The following is a 14,207-nucleotide window of genomic DNA, read 5'->3' on the forward strand; positions in this document are numbered from 1 at the left end:
GAGAATTAGGCACATCTTTTCATGGCCTGGCCAGGCTTGTTTTAGCTTTTCTGGGGTGTGGGGGGGTCCTTCTGGGAGCTGGCAGTCCTGTGCAGTTGCTCCACGGAAGTGCAGCTCCTCCTGAGACCTGGAGCAGCTAGCTGGACCGCTGCAAAGCCAGGAGGCTCTGGGGAGAGTGTTCTTGGTTATACTTTTTTCACTTTCATCACTTAAAATGTATTGTGCCACTCCCTTATGACCTGCAGGGTTTGGGGTTTCTGATAAAAAAAAAAAAAAAAAAAAAGGAAGAAAGAAATATCTGATAATCTAATGAGGATTCCCTTGTGTGTTATTTGCTGTTTTTCCATTATTGATTTTAATGCTTTCTCTTTCTCCTTAATTTTTGTCAGTTTGACCACTATGTCTCTCGGGGTGTTCATCCTTGGTTTACCCTGTATAGGACTCTCTGTAATTAGGGATATGGGTGACTCTTTCCTTCCCCATGTTATGAAAGTTTCCAGCTATTGTCTCTTCAGATATTTCCTCAGGCCCTTTCTCTCTCTTTTCTCCTTCTGGGGCCACCATAATGCAAACGTTCATACATTTAATATCCCAGAAGTCTCTTGGGCTATCCTCATTTCTTTTGGTTCCTTTTTCTTTATTCTGTTCTGAAACAGTGATTTCTACCATTAGGCGTCCCAGCTCACTTATTCATGCTTCTGCTTCATTCATTCTGCTCTTGTTCCCTCCTAGGGCATTTTCATTTCAGTTATTGTATTATTCAACGCTACTTGTTTGTCCCTTATATCTTCTAGCTCCTTGCTAAACATTTCTTGTATCTTCTGTTTCTGTGCCTCCGTTATTTTCCTCAGATCTTAGATCATTTTTACTATCATTACAATGAATCATTTTTCAGGTAGGTTGCCTACCTCTACTTAGTTGTTTTTCTGAGGTTTGATCTTGTTCTTTTGTCTGGACCATATTGCTCTGCAGACTCATTGTGTCTCATTGTCTGTGTTTGTGGTCCATGTTCTGCAAGCTGCATGATTATAGTTATGCTTCCTCTGGTGTCTTCCCCCTAGCATGTGAGGTTGGCCCAGTGGCTTTGTGTTGGCTTCCTGGTGGTAGGAGCTGGTGCCTGCCCACTGGTGGGTGGAACTAGGTCTTGTCCCTCTGATGGGCAGGGCCAGGCCAAGGGTTATGTTTAAAGTCAGCTGTGGGTTCAGGAGGACTTTAAGCAGCCTATCTGATGATGGATGGGACTGTGTTCCCACCCTCCTGGCTGTTTGGCCTGAAGTGTCCCAGCACTGGAGCCTATGGGCTGCTGGGTGTGGCCAGGTTTTTGTATCAAAATAGCAGCCTCCAGGAGACCTCACACTGATGAGCCCTCCTGTGTACCACCATCACCAGTGTCCTTGTCCCCACAGTGAGCCTCAGCTGCCCCTCCTGCCTCCCCAAGAGACCCAGCAAGACCAGAAGGTAGGTCTGGACCTAGTTCCTATGAAGTCCCTCTCTTTCTCTGGGTCCTGGTGTGCACAGGACCTTGTGGGCACCCTCCAAGAGTATAGTTTCTATTTCTCCCTGTCCTGTGGAACTTCTGCAATCAAGTCCTACAGGCCCTCAAGGCCAAATGCTCTGGAGTCCCCTCTTCCTGCTGCCAGACCCCCAGGCTAGGGAGCCTTGTGTGGGGTTAGAACTCTCACTCCTGTGGGAGAACCTCTGCGGTATAACTATTTTTTAGTTTGTGGGATGCCCACCTGGCAGTATGAGTTTTGATGGTATTGTGAATGAGCCCCTCCTACTGTCACTGTGGCTTCTTCTTTGTCTTTGGATGTAGAAGGTCTTTTTTGGTAGGTTCTAGTCTTTTTGTCTATGGTTCTTCAGCACGTAATCGTGATTTTGGTGATTTCATGACAGGAAGTTAGTCAACCATCTTCTCTCCAATGCCCACTGCTTTCTTTTTAATTATGTGAAAGTTTTTGCATTTTGTGTAGTTACTGTAAGAGGATTAACTCAGAAAATCTAAGCCCTTGCCCACTACTTAAGGAAAGAAATTTTAATTTAGTAAAATTTCCAAAGTATTACAAACACAAAAATAATCAGTCATGGAACAGTAATGCAGTCCAAAGATTACTAAGGGTAGGAAGCTCCTAAAGGGTTGAGTGGTGTTAACAGAACCCATGATTTCAGCCACATGAACAGTTTTCCTGTAGGATGTGGACTCAGTGACAGGATGAAGCTTGTGTAGGAGATATTTTCTATAGCAGAAGAAAGGGGGAGAAATAGTGTTGTCCCCCACATGGACACATTCTTTAGTTTCTTATCAGTGCCCCCCACTGTCCAAATCTAGCCATCAGCCATTTGAAAAGGGGGTGAGTGTGGGAAACAGTGTTTACCGTGGTCATTGATTATAAAATAAGACACAGAGGAGCAAATTGGAATATAGTTTGAGAGACAAAATGCAAATGATCAGGAGAATCCCATAATCCAGTCATCTGTTTATGCCTTCTAGATTTGATCTTTTCGTAAAAATTCCTTTCTCAAGAGTATTTTTCCTACTATTTATAATTGTTATTGTTTCTTACTTTTTTTAGTACATATGAAATATCATGTGGCTTAAGATAATAGAGATCCAATCTTATTTTTCAGTGACAGGATTATTTTCCAACACCATCATTTCTCTATTTATTTGAAACTACCCTTTTGTCATTCTCACTTTTAAGTAGTTTTGGTTTATTTCTTCATCTATATTTAGTTTACTATATCTCTGTATACATTTTGCATTTTGCCATATTGCTTTATGTTCAATCACTCTGCATTATATTTGAAGTTCTTAAAGCAGTCTTCTTCCATATAATTCTTGGATATTTTGGTATAGTAAGGAAAAGATATGATCATTAAAAATCTAAAAATTCTTGAGGTTCCAAATTAATTTTGTATCCAGCTGAAACTGTACTTCTTCCTTGTACTATATGAATTAACCACAGAAAACCAAATGTAATCCTTCACATCATCAGGGTAAAGAAAAAACATGATCTTCCCATATGAACATAGAAAATTATATCATTTTAAAAATTCCAATATCTGTTTATAATCAAAACTACTCAAAAATTTGAGAAGCTCACAAGTATGTGAAACTTACACAAATACTTCTCAATAATCAGTGATTCCAAGGAAAAATCTTGGGGAACATAGAAAATACTTTGAGATATATGGAAATAAAGACAAAACATACATGAATTTATGGGATGGAGCTAAAGTAGTGCTGAGAGAGAAATTTCTACTTATAAACATCTACATTATAAAGGGCTAAGAAGACCTGAAATAAAGAACCTAACATTTCCCCATAAAGGAGTACTTCATGGATCTTTTTTTTTTAAGTAAATTACACATATATCATAGAAATTTCCAGAAAATCACCTCTTTTTTGCATTGGCCTCAAATAAGCCACATAATATTCCATTAACAGACATCTGGGATTCAGTGTTTCAAAGGGTTGTGGGTGGTGGTGCAGAAATGCAGAACAGAAATTGAGGAAAATGTTTCCCTTAGAATAGTGTATGCATATCAGATAACAAAAAAAAATATCCATTAACAGGAAATGGGTTCATGATATACATCCATTTCACTCAGAGCTTCTCAAAATTTTGTATCTACATGCCTTCCTGATGTAAAATGTGGTAGGACCCTAAAGAGCCCTGTTTATATGGGTTATACCTTTCAGTATTTATAATACTAGAAATTAAAAATCAAGAAATTAAGATTTGTTCAATTCTAATTCATTCACAGTAAAAAGTAGTAAGCCTGTTACATATGTACTTACATAATTATATTGAAAACTATTGAGGGAAATGTGTATTGAATGACCAGATGTATTAGGCACCTTTTAAGTATTGATGACATGAAATCAGTTATGACATGTTTGAAATTTACTAGAAGATAGGCCTTCATTTTATTATCCAACAGCTACAACTTACTTTTTTTCCCTAAAGTTTTCCTCATACCTGAAGTGTCCTTTCCTTTTAGAGTGTTCTGTATTTTCACTTCTCCTCATCTGATATATGAATTATTGAAGTTAGTCTCCTTTCTTGGCTCTCTTTCCAATCATTTGCAAGGATAGGTTTTTGAAAGATAAGATCATATTACTCTGCTCCAGCAAGATGTCAGTGCTTGATGGCTCTAAGATCAATTCAGATTCCTTAGGGTGGTATTTAAAGTCTCAGTAATTACCTTGGGGTTCCCGTTGTTGCACAGCAGAAACAAATCTAGCTAATGTACATGAGAATGAGGCTTTTATCCCTGACCTTGCTAAGTGGGTTGGGGATATGGAGCTGGCTTGAGCTGTGGTGTAGGTTGCAGACATGGCTCGGATCCTGCATTGCTGTGGCTGTGGCATAGGCTGGCAGCTCTGATTAGACCCCTCTAGCCTTGGAACTTCTATATGCAGTTATTGTGGCCCTAAACAGCAAAATAGTAATACTACTACTAACAATAAATTCTCAGTAACTGGATCCACTTCTACCTTTTTCTGTATGCAGTACCAACTCTCCCTAGTAGTTCTGTCAGCTTTCTGGTTCTAGCCCATGGTTCACCTTCCTCATCCTGATTCCCAGCACCATACTCATTTCTATAAATATGGACTCTGGTCACACCCATTCCTGTTTTCCTTCAAGAATAAAAATATGTCCCCATTTTAAAGGCACAGTTTGTTTCTGATTCTACTTAAGACTAAATGTCCAAATTTACAAGGATCTCCATTTTTAAACTCCCAAGCATGTGCCAGAAAAGACAGTATTAATTTTAATTCTAGCTCAGTGTGGCAAAAAGGATGAACTTGAGCAAGATCCTTAATATTTAGAAGTATGAGATTTTTACTGAGGTAAAACATGAAAAATCATGTCATTATTTCATGTAGATAATATACATAAAATGTATAGTGCGTTGCACATAGTAGGTTCTCAGTAAATTACTTTTCTTTCATTTTTTACACATGTAATGATGAATAAATATTTTTCCTTATATGTTTAAATTTTTTAATAGTCCTGCCTCATTTACACTTGAACAGCCCTTCCACATTTTGGTTCATTCTATGCATATTTCCATAATTTATTTGGATCAATCCAGGTTAGTGGTATTCCTAATAACAGGTCAATTAATAGTATCAGAGAGGGGTAAAAGCTTTATTTAATTAATATATTCAGGAATTACCCTGTCATATATGGTAGACTACCAATCAAAAGCAAAAGTACATGGAAGTACCAAATACATAGTGATAGCAATATAAGTAGCGCCATCTTCAACTACAGACTGCTAAATTATGAATGTATTCAGACATGCTATTTTAGTGAACTTGATAAATAATTGACTAACAATAAAGAAGAAATTGTTTCTTGATTAGAGAATACGTATCATGTATGAATCCATATTCAAACACAGTCTCTTGAACAAATTCAGAACTGAGGTTCAGATGGAAATATATCGTTTACTGCTTTCACACAGTGTGGTATAAGGAGAAATTAATTTCTGAGAATTTAAGATGTGGGGAGCTTTTTAGATTATGACTTGGGATCCAGAAATTTGCTAACAATGTTAAGTGGAGGTGACATTGTACAAAATGAATTGTATTCCTAGAGTTTGTTGGACTTCTTGAAAACTGTAACTAATTATACTCTGAAAAAAAGCACTTCATGGTGGAACTAATTATAGCCTGATACAATTTGTGACCTCAAGACTAGTAATTTAGTTAATTCCTGATAAAATCTGGTGGGTTGGATTTTGGAATATATTTTAACAGAATATCTACCTTCTTATGTTTATTTGATTCATACACTAATCACGTTTTAGTAATTTAATATTTTATATATGAAGTGGCCATTTTCCACTTTATCAGTGTTCCTTGATTTTGGAAAAATACTTTATCAGCTTAAAGTCAGTTACCACAGGTCTTGATAATTGTTTCAGAACATTATGATATCTTCATAATTTTTTTCATGACATTTATTACTTCCTTATTTCTTAAACTATAAATAAAAGGGTTTAATAAAGGAATCACTAAAGTGTAAAAAACAGCAATAGGTATATTTTTGTCTTCTTCTTTAACTGAATTTGGTTGAATGTACGTGAAGATAAGAGAACCATAGAATATCGAGACAGAGAGAAAGTGGGATGCACAAGTAGATAAGGCTTTCCCTCTGCCCTTGTTGGATTTCATTTTGAAAATTGTCAAAAGGATGAAAAAGTAAGAAATTATTACAGTGATAACAGTGAAAATTTGAATTAACCCTCCAAAGATAAATATCATCAGTTCATTGATATAAGGGTCAACACAGGAGAGCCGGTATAATGGAAGCACATCACAAAAGAAGTGATTGATTTGATGAGACCCATGGAAAGTTAACCTAAACAGAAACCCAACATGAATCATAGAATTTAGGATTCCAGCTATATACGCCCCTGTGATTATCTGAATGCAGTGTTTCTTTGACATCATGGTGTGGTACTGCAGTGGGTTGCAGATGGCCACATAGCGATCATAGGCCATTCCTGCAAGGAGAATGCAGTCTGAAGTTTCAGCTAGGGAGAGAAAATAAAATTGTGCCATACATTCATACAGGGAAATCATTCTGTCCTTAGAAAAGAAGTTCTGTAGCATCTTAGGGGTGATGGCACTGGAACAACAGGAATCCATCAGAGCGAGGTTACCCAGAAAGATGTACATTGGTTTGTGAAGTCGATGCTCTGTAAAGATCAGTGCCACCAGACCAAGGTTTCCCACCATGGTGATCAGATAGATAGTAAGGAACACCAGAAACAGAAGGGTCTTCAGCTCTGGGTGATCGGTAAATCCTGTGAGGATAAACTCAGTTGTCAAGGAGCAGTTATCCTCAGTCATCTCTGTGTTATCTGTTGTGACAGGAATTATGGGGATAGAAAATTCTAATTTAGAATGTGCATAATTTTCTCTTCAAATTTTTCATTTTACATCACAAGGAGGAGCTTCTCCAGCTTCTCTGACTCTGTGATACAGGTGCATAGCCTTCTTAGGGAACATACATTCTTCTAAGATGTCAGCCTCTGTGACCTCAAATCTGAAACTTAGGATTCAGGAGACTATTTTGCTAATTACATGGATAATGTCTACAGTGGAAAAGGTTTGTCTTTATGAATTTATACAAGTATAGTGTACAAATCTAGGGTACCCATATTCTCTTCAATACTCTCAAAGAAGCTTATTGTCAAGATTTATATTAAAGATTTTAAAAATAAATTTAAGTGTATCTATTCACTGTTTAAAAGTATCTTATACACTCCCAGTTAAAGGCTTGTTTTAAAAAAGCATATAATAGATATGTTAATATTATACTTAAGAATTACCTGAAGAATGCCAAGATTAAGGAGAGGTCTATTCAGTTTTAAAGACAGAAATCTTGGATAGCTATGGAAAAAATTATCCATTTATTATCACCTCTTTTTTTCCTTTTTCCAGTGTCATACCCATTTTTGTAAACACTGACTATCTCTCTGATTGTTTATTTTTGTCCATATATCTAAATCATTGCCTCCTTTATGTAAAGCATAATTTATATATAATGCTACTTAATAAAGTTTGAACAAAATGTCCCATACCACACTGATCTCAAATTTCTCTGCAATTGAGCATGTCTTATATATTCAACAAATTTTACAATGCCTTAGGCATAACCTACATTGCTTTTTTGATCTGTGAGTACAAAATTTCCTTATTAAATTATAGGCATTTTGAGGTTAACTGTGACCTAAACTTATAATGGCCATAAAACGCTACAGGGAATAGTATCGATTCCAGTCTTACCTCCAGTCCAAGGACCTGTGACAGGTGAACTTGTTTTTGTTTTCCTACCAGTCTTCATTAGTGACCTCTCAAAATTTTTTTTGACTTTTATTTTGTCTTTTTAGGGCTGCACCTGAGGCATATGGATGTTCCCAAGCTAGGGGTCTAATCAGAGCTGTAGCTGCCGGCCTAAGCCAGAGCCACAGCCAACGCCAGATCCAAGCCGCATCTGTGACCTATGCCACAGCTCACAGCAACACCAGATCCTCAACCCACTGAGCAAGGCCAGGGGTCAAACCTGCAACCTCATGGTTTCTAGTCAGGTTCATTTCCACTATGCCACCATGGGAATACCGCTTCTGCAAATTTTGTAGAGGAATCCCAAAAAAATTTATTCAAAATTCAACATTAAAAAAATTGAGTTAATATTCAAAATAAATCAGTAGTAAAATTACAAGCAATCTGATTTTAAAATGGACAGAGGAACTAAAATGAAACTTTTCCAGAAGACATTCAAATGTCAATAGGCAAATGAAAAGATGTTCAACATCACTAATCATTAGGAAAATGCAAACCAAAACCACAATGAGATATCACCTCACACCTATCAGAATGTGTACCCTCAAGAGGGAAAGGAATAACAAGCATTGGCAAAAGATTCCCACTGTTGGTGGGAATGGAAGTTGATTCAGCCACTATGGATAATATGGAGGTCCCACCAAAATTTAAGAATAGAACTACCATGTGATCATTCAGATCTAATTCTAGGTATATAATACTCAAAGGAAATAAAGATAAGTTATCAAAGGTATGTCTGTACTCCAATGTTTAATGCAGCATTATCCACAATAGCCATGATGCAGAAACACCTATATACCCGTCATAGGGTTGATGGATAAAGAAGGTGTAATATATATACTATATATATAGTGTGTGTGTGTATATACATATATATATACACAATTGTGTGTTCCTCAGCCATGAGAAAGAATGATATCTCACCATTTGTGACAATATAGATGGAACTTGAGCACATTATACTAATTGTGATAAGTCAGATTGAGGAAGATAAATACTGTATAATATGGTTTGGTACTGAAAAATCCGAATATGTAAAAGCAGATTAAAGTGGTAGTTACCAGGGAATAGGGAGTGGGAGAATAGAAGAGATGTTGCTTAAGGGTACAAACCTGTAACTAACAGATAAATATGTCTGGGAATAGAAAGCACAGTATAATGAATATAAATATACATTTTATTATAATCATCTTAATTATTCCCATAATGAAAAAAGACAATTATGTGACATGATAGAGTTCTTTCAAATGACAATTTTAGTGACAATCATATTATATATAAATTATCAAAACAACGTGTTAACATATGTTAAACTTTTACAGTGTTTTATGATAAATAATACTACACATATGTATATATATGTATACAATACATTTAATTTATTTCATTGGAGTATATTTGACTTAAAATACTGTATCTATTTCAGATGTACAGCAAGGCAAATTATTTGTAAATATAGATATATCCATTCTTTTTTCCCATATAGGTTACCAAAAACTGTTGAGTAGATTTCCCTGTGCTATATAGTAGGTTCTTGTTAATTTCAAAAATTAGGTATCCTTCTTTCATCTGAACTGACTCATCTAATTTTTTTTATTTTAAGAAAATTAAGTAATATTTTTAGAAGCATATCACAACAGATTAAAGGCAAATAAATAAAAGTAAGCTTGCCTTCATGCTTTACTTTTTCCAATACTTAAAAAGGAGTAAACCTTTTTTTTTTCTTTTGTCTTTTTGCTATTTCTTGGGCCGCTCCTGTGGCATATGGAGGTTCCCAGGCCAGGGGTTGAATCAGAGCTGTAGCCTCCAGCCTACGCCAGAGCCACAGCAACATGGGATCTGATGCACGTCTGCAACCTTCACCACAGCTCACGGCAACACCGGATCCTTAACCCACTGAGCAAGGCCAGGGATTGAACCCACGACCTCATGGTTCCTAGTCGGATTCGTTAACCACTGCGCCACGATGGGAACTCTAGGAGAAAACCTTTTAAATCTTAAAACAATTTTTGAGAATAAATTTGCTTTGCTTTAAAAGGCCATCTTCTTAGATTATTTTCTGATCCAGTAGGACTGGTTACTGATATGTCTAATCATATAAATTCTATGGTCAAAATAGCTTTATTTTTCCGGAATCAAAATGTTCAAAATACAGGCCTTGATGAATTTTTCATTTACTTGTTTGAAAATATTAAGTAGAACCAACTGAATTATTCAGCTAAGTTATAAAAACATTCAATGTAAGTGCCTGAATTAGTTAACAATTCACTTTGTATCCTAACTCATGTATGTTGAAGTTCTTCCTTTACCAGAAAAGGTTAGCATGAAGTGCAGTGTGAATCTCATCCTAGTTTCACATAGCCTCCAGTTTTAAGAACTAGAAATATAACTAAGTAGCTGAGGTCAAGCAACAACAAAAAGATGCCTAAGGAATCAGATAAGTTTATATTAATTGATGCTAATAGTTAAATTAAAACTTGATTAGAATATTTCCCTTACCTAGTTTTCACTGAGAAATGTTTTATATAACCTCCTATTTGCTTCTCAGCCCTAGGTCTTAGAATTTCAGAGTATGAACCTTGGTCTCTAAAACCTTTGGGATTAAAAGAATGAAAACCTGGGAGACTACAAATAGGGTCAATAATTACATCCCTTACAAGACAGAGCTAAAATTTTCCATCAAATCCTGAGACACTGACAACATAATATTTCTGCAGGGAGATTCAGTCCTCAACACGTTTAAAGATGCCCTGTGAGACAAGGAAGTTAAAGCAAATTTCCTCCACTAAGGTTGCTAAAGTCATTGTATGGTCTCCTTGCTGCTTAGTATGTACCTGACCTCATTTTAAAGTTCTTTTTTATTATCTGCACAACTTTAAATTGAGGTGAAAATAGTCTGATGTTAACTTGATGTTTTACTGGAGGGACTAATACGGTTTATGAAAGATGATTAGTATTTGAGAGGCAACATAAAGGTATAGTATGTTCAGTCTGGATCATCAACTTACCCTGAGTTGAATTCATCCCAATATCTTTAAAAAACTTCATCGAAAACACTGATATTATAATGTAGTCCTACATATGAATTACTGTAATAGTTCTCCTTTCTCCTCAGTTTACCACAGCTGCCTTTATCTTTTTTTTTTTTTTTTGTCTTTTTGCCATTTCTTGGGCCACTCCCATGGCATATGGAGGTTCCCAGGCTAAGGGTCGAATCAGAGCTGTAGCCACCGGCCTATGCCACAGCCACAGCAACTCAGAGATCCAAGCCGTGTCTGCAACCTACACCATAGCTCATGGCAATGCCGGATCCCTAACCCACTGAGTAAGGCCAGGGATTGAACCCACAACCTCATGGTTCCTAGTCGGATTCGTTAACCACTGCGCCACGATGGGAACTGCGATCTTTTTTACCCTATTTTATTTCCTTCATTCCACTAATCACACTTAAGTGTAATGTATACATATGTGTGTGTGGACATTTATAATCAGTCACTTGTGACTCCAACCACCATTAGCATATGGGCTTAAGAGGGAAGGGATTTCTCTGTTATGATCATATTTCTAACACCTTGAACAATATGTGGCACTTAGTAGTGCTCAATAAGTATTTGTCCAATAAGTAGAAAAATATACTCAAAAATATGAAATGGTCTTTCATTAATTTCAAAGCAAATCATTTTCCCAATTTTGGTATTCCAGGTGCTCCACAGTCTGTATCTTTCCTCTCACCTTGCTTTCTTCCTCTCATCTCAGAGCACTAGGCCATGTTCACCACTCCAGTGTTCCTTTGTATTCCTGCTGAATTAATTTACTCATAACATTTCTCTCACCTAAAACACTTTGTTCTCCTTTTTTTCCTCCCAGTCTTACTTATTCTTTATCTCTAATAAGATCTCCTCCATGAGGACTTTGCTGGATCCTTTAAATTAAATCGATTGTTCCCTTTCCTGATCTACATGATACGTAGCTGTCTTATAATGCATTTGCTACCTTATCAAGCATGAATACCATGTGTCTTGATGGAAAAGTCTTGGTGAAATATCCTTAAGTCATCAAGTCATGGGTTATGTCATGTATATTGAGGACCTTGCCAACAAACTGAGCTAGATCCTCAATACGGGCATTGTGGTCTTTAAAACTTCAGTTCTATTTACCCTTAATCCAATGCTTGCAAAAGATGAGATATTAGAAAAGACAGTGGGTAGAGTGAGCGCAGGATGTGAATGTGGAGGGTAAAACCTTCTTAGGTCTTAGAAATGCTCCTGAAAGGAGCTCATAATCTAGTGAAGAGAGACCCATTGCCAATTAGCAGGCAATTCAGGCTGTGATGTAAAAAGACAAGATGTGCTGTATTAAAATATAATGAAGGGAGTGAATAGCGACTTGCAGGTAAAAAGAAAGATTTCTAAATGAAAGTGTCATTTCAGATGAACCTTGCAGATAAATTGGGATTTTAATAAGCACAGCACATGAGGAAAGAAATAGTAGGAGGGAATCACATGATAAAAGCCTGGAAGCTTGAAAGAGCAAATCTAATTTTAAAATGAGTAGCAAATAGTGTGGCAGATGATTCCTCTTACATGATATAAAGAGACACTTAAAGGTAATACAAATGGAATGGGGAATTAAATTGGAAATAGTTCTCTTCTGCCTTCCTTCCCATTTATTTATTCTACACCTGCCAGTTCACAACCCCTATCAGTAAAGTCACAACCAACTCTGAATTTCAGCTCCAAACTTCATCTCTTTATCTTACCTTCTTAACCAGGCTGCAGTGTTTTCTTTTTTACATTTTCAGGTTTTATTGAAGTATAGTTGATTTACAATGCTGTGATAATTTCTGCTGTACAACATAGTGCTTCAGTTATATATGTACAAACATCCATCTAAAATATTGGGTAGAGTTTTATGTGCTATACATAAGGTCCCTGTGGGCCAATCATTCCTTAAACATCAGTGTGCACATGCCAGTCCCAAACCCCCTGGCCATCCTTTCCCTACTGCACCTTCCACCTTTGGTAACGAGTTTTTCCAGGTCTGTGTTTCATGCTATTGAAAGTCTTCACCATTTCTATGATAACAGTCACTGCTTGACTATTTTCCTGACTATTCCATCTCAGTCTTTTTGCTGGGTCATGTTTCTCTCTTGCCTTTAATATGCTTGTGCTCCCCTTGGGTCTATACTTGCCATTACTCTTCTTTCATTCTAGAGTTTCCCCCAGATTATCTCATCTAATTATGTATTTCAGCTATCTTCCATCTGCTGGTGGCTTCACTAGATGAGAGATTCTAAACCATTTTTGGTATACATTCATAGCAGTATAATCACTTGGTGTATGTTCTAAACATATTTATTTTACCTATAAATTAAACAGATGTACCACAATGCTAAAGTATTATGTCTATTATAAAATATATCATGGAAATTTTTAAAAATAGGACAAAGATAGAAATGGTATTAAAATTTCATATTTTATTTTTATTGCTTTAAAAACCTTGTTTGCTCCCCACTAACACTGCTATTAATAAAACAATTATCTCATATTCAAAAAAATGTGATATGTTATACTATTAAAATCTTAGCATAGGAGTATGATACTGCAATTCAAGCCCTTGTTTAAATATATTTCCAATAATGTCATAATATGTTTAACACAGTTGAAATGATCCTGTACCCAGATTCATCTGTCCAAAGAAAAATAGAATTCAAAGTTTGAGTGGGTCCCAGAATAGAATGGACTTTTCAGCAAGTCTAAACTGTGAAGTAAACACCCTGACATTGGGGCCAGATGACTTGGCAGACCTATTGTATTAGATATTTCTGAGGTGGGAAGAGCTGTGGAGTTAATGGAAAGTTTATGAAAATCTCCAATAGGAGAATCATAATGTATATCCTTAAGATTTGGGAGCAAGGCCATGCTTTTTCATCAGAGAAGTACAAGCTATTCAAAAATAATATCAATAACTTCTAGTGTGGTAAGAACCCTGCTAGAGAAAGAACTCCTGTATTTGGAATGTCAAGTGACCAAGAGGCCAAAATTGCCTTCATGAACTGGAATTTGTCATACCAATAAGTATAGGGTTGAGTTGGCCCAGGAGCACTTCATTGGAAGTGGAAGGTGTTACATTAAAGATCTGAACTGAGCAAAGCCAGAGAGCATGATAGGCTGAGCAAGTAGTGGGTTCAGACCTCTTTGTCATTCATCGCCACTGCACTGGCATCTTTTCCTCATCCCACATGTCTGACCTCAAAAGACAAGTTGGTTCTTGAACAGTCATTTTGGTACACTGATGCCATAATATATCACTGCTGTTCCACTATAGTTTCACCCATGGT

At 36.6% G+C, this 14,207-nt stretch overlaps 1 protein-coding gene across 1 annotated transcript; it reads right to left on the bottom strand.

Annotated features, from left to right (window-relative positions):
• Positions 1 to 5,944: 5,944 nt before the first annotated feature.
• LOC110256319 (olfactory receptor 5K3-like) lies at positions 5,945 to 6,871 on the bottom strand. Its single transcript, XM_021069632.2, has one exon. The coding sequence runs from the start codon at positions 6,869 to 6,871 to the stop codon at positions 5,945 to 5,947; it is 927 nt and encodes a 308-aa protein (XP_020925291.2).
• Between the last annotated feature and the right edge of the window lie 7,336 nt (positions 6,872 to 14,207).

Source organism: Sus scrofa, chromosome 13 (assembly GCF_054392235.1).
Source record: "Sus scrofa isolate SSC_HxYL_T2T_F1_AM1 chromosome 13, Sscrofa_HxYL_maternal_Yorkshire_Landrace_v2.0, whole genome shotgun sequence".
Taxonomy (NCBI): Eukaryota; Metazoa; Chordata; class Mammalia; order Artiodactyla; family Suidae; genus Sus; species Sus scrofa.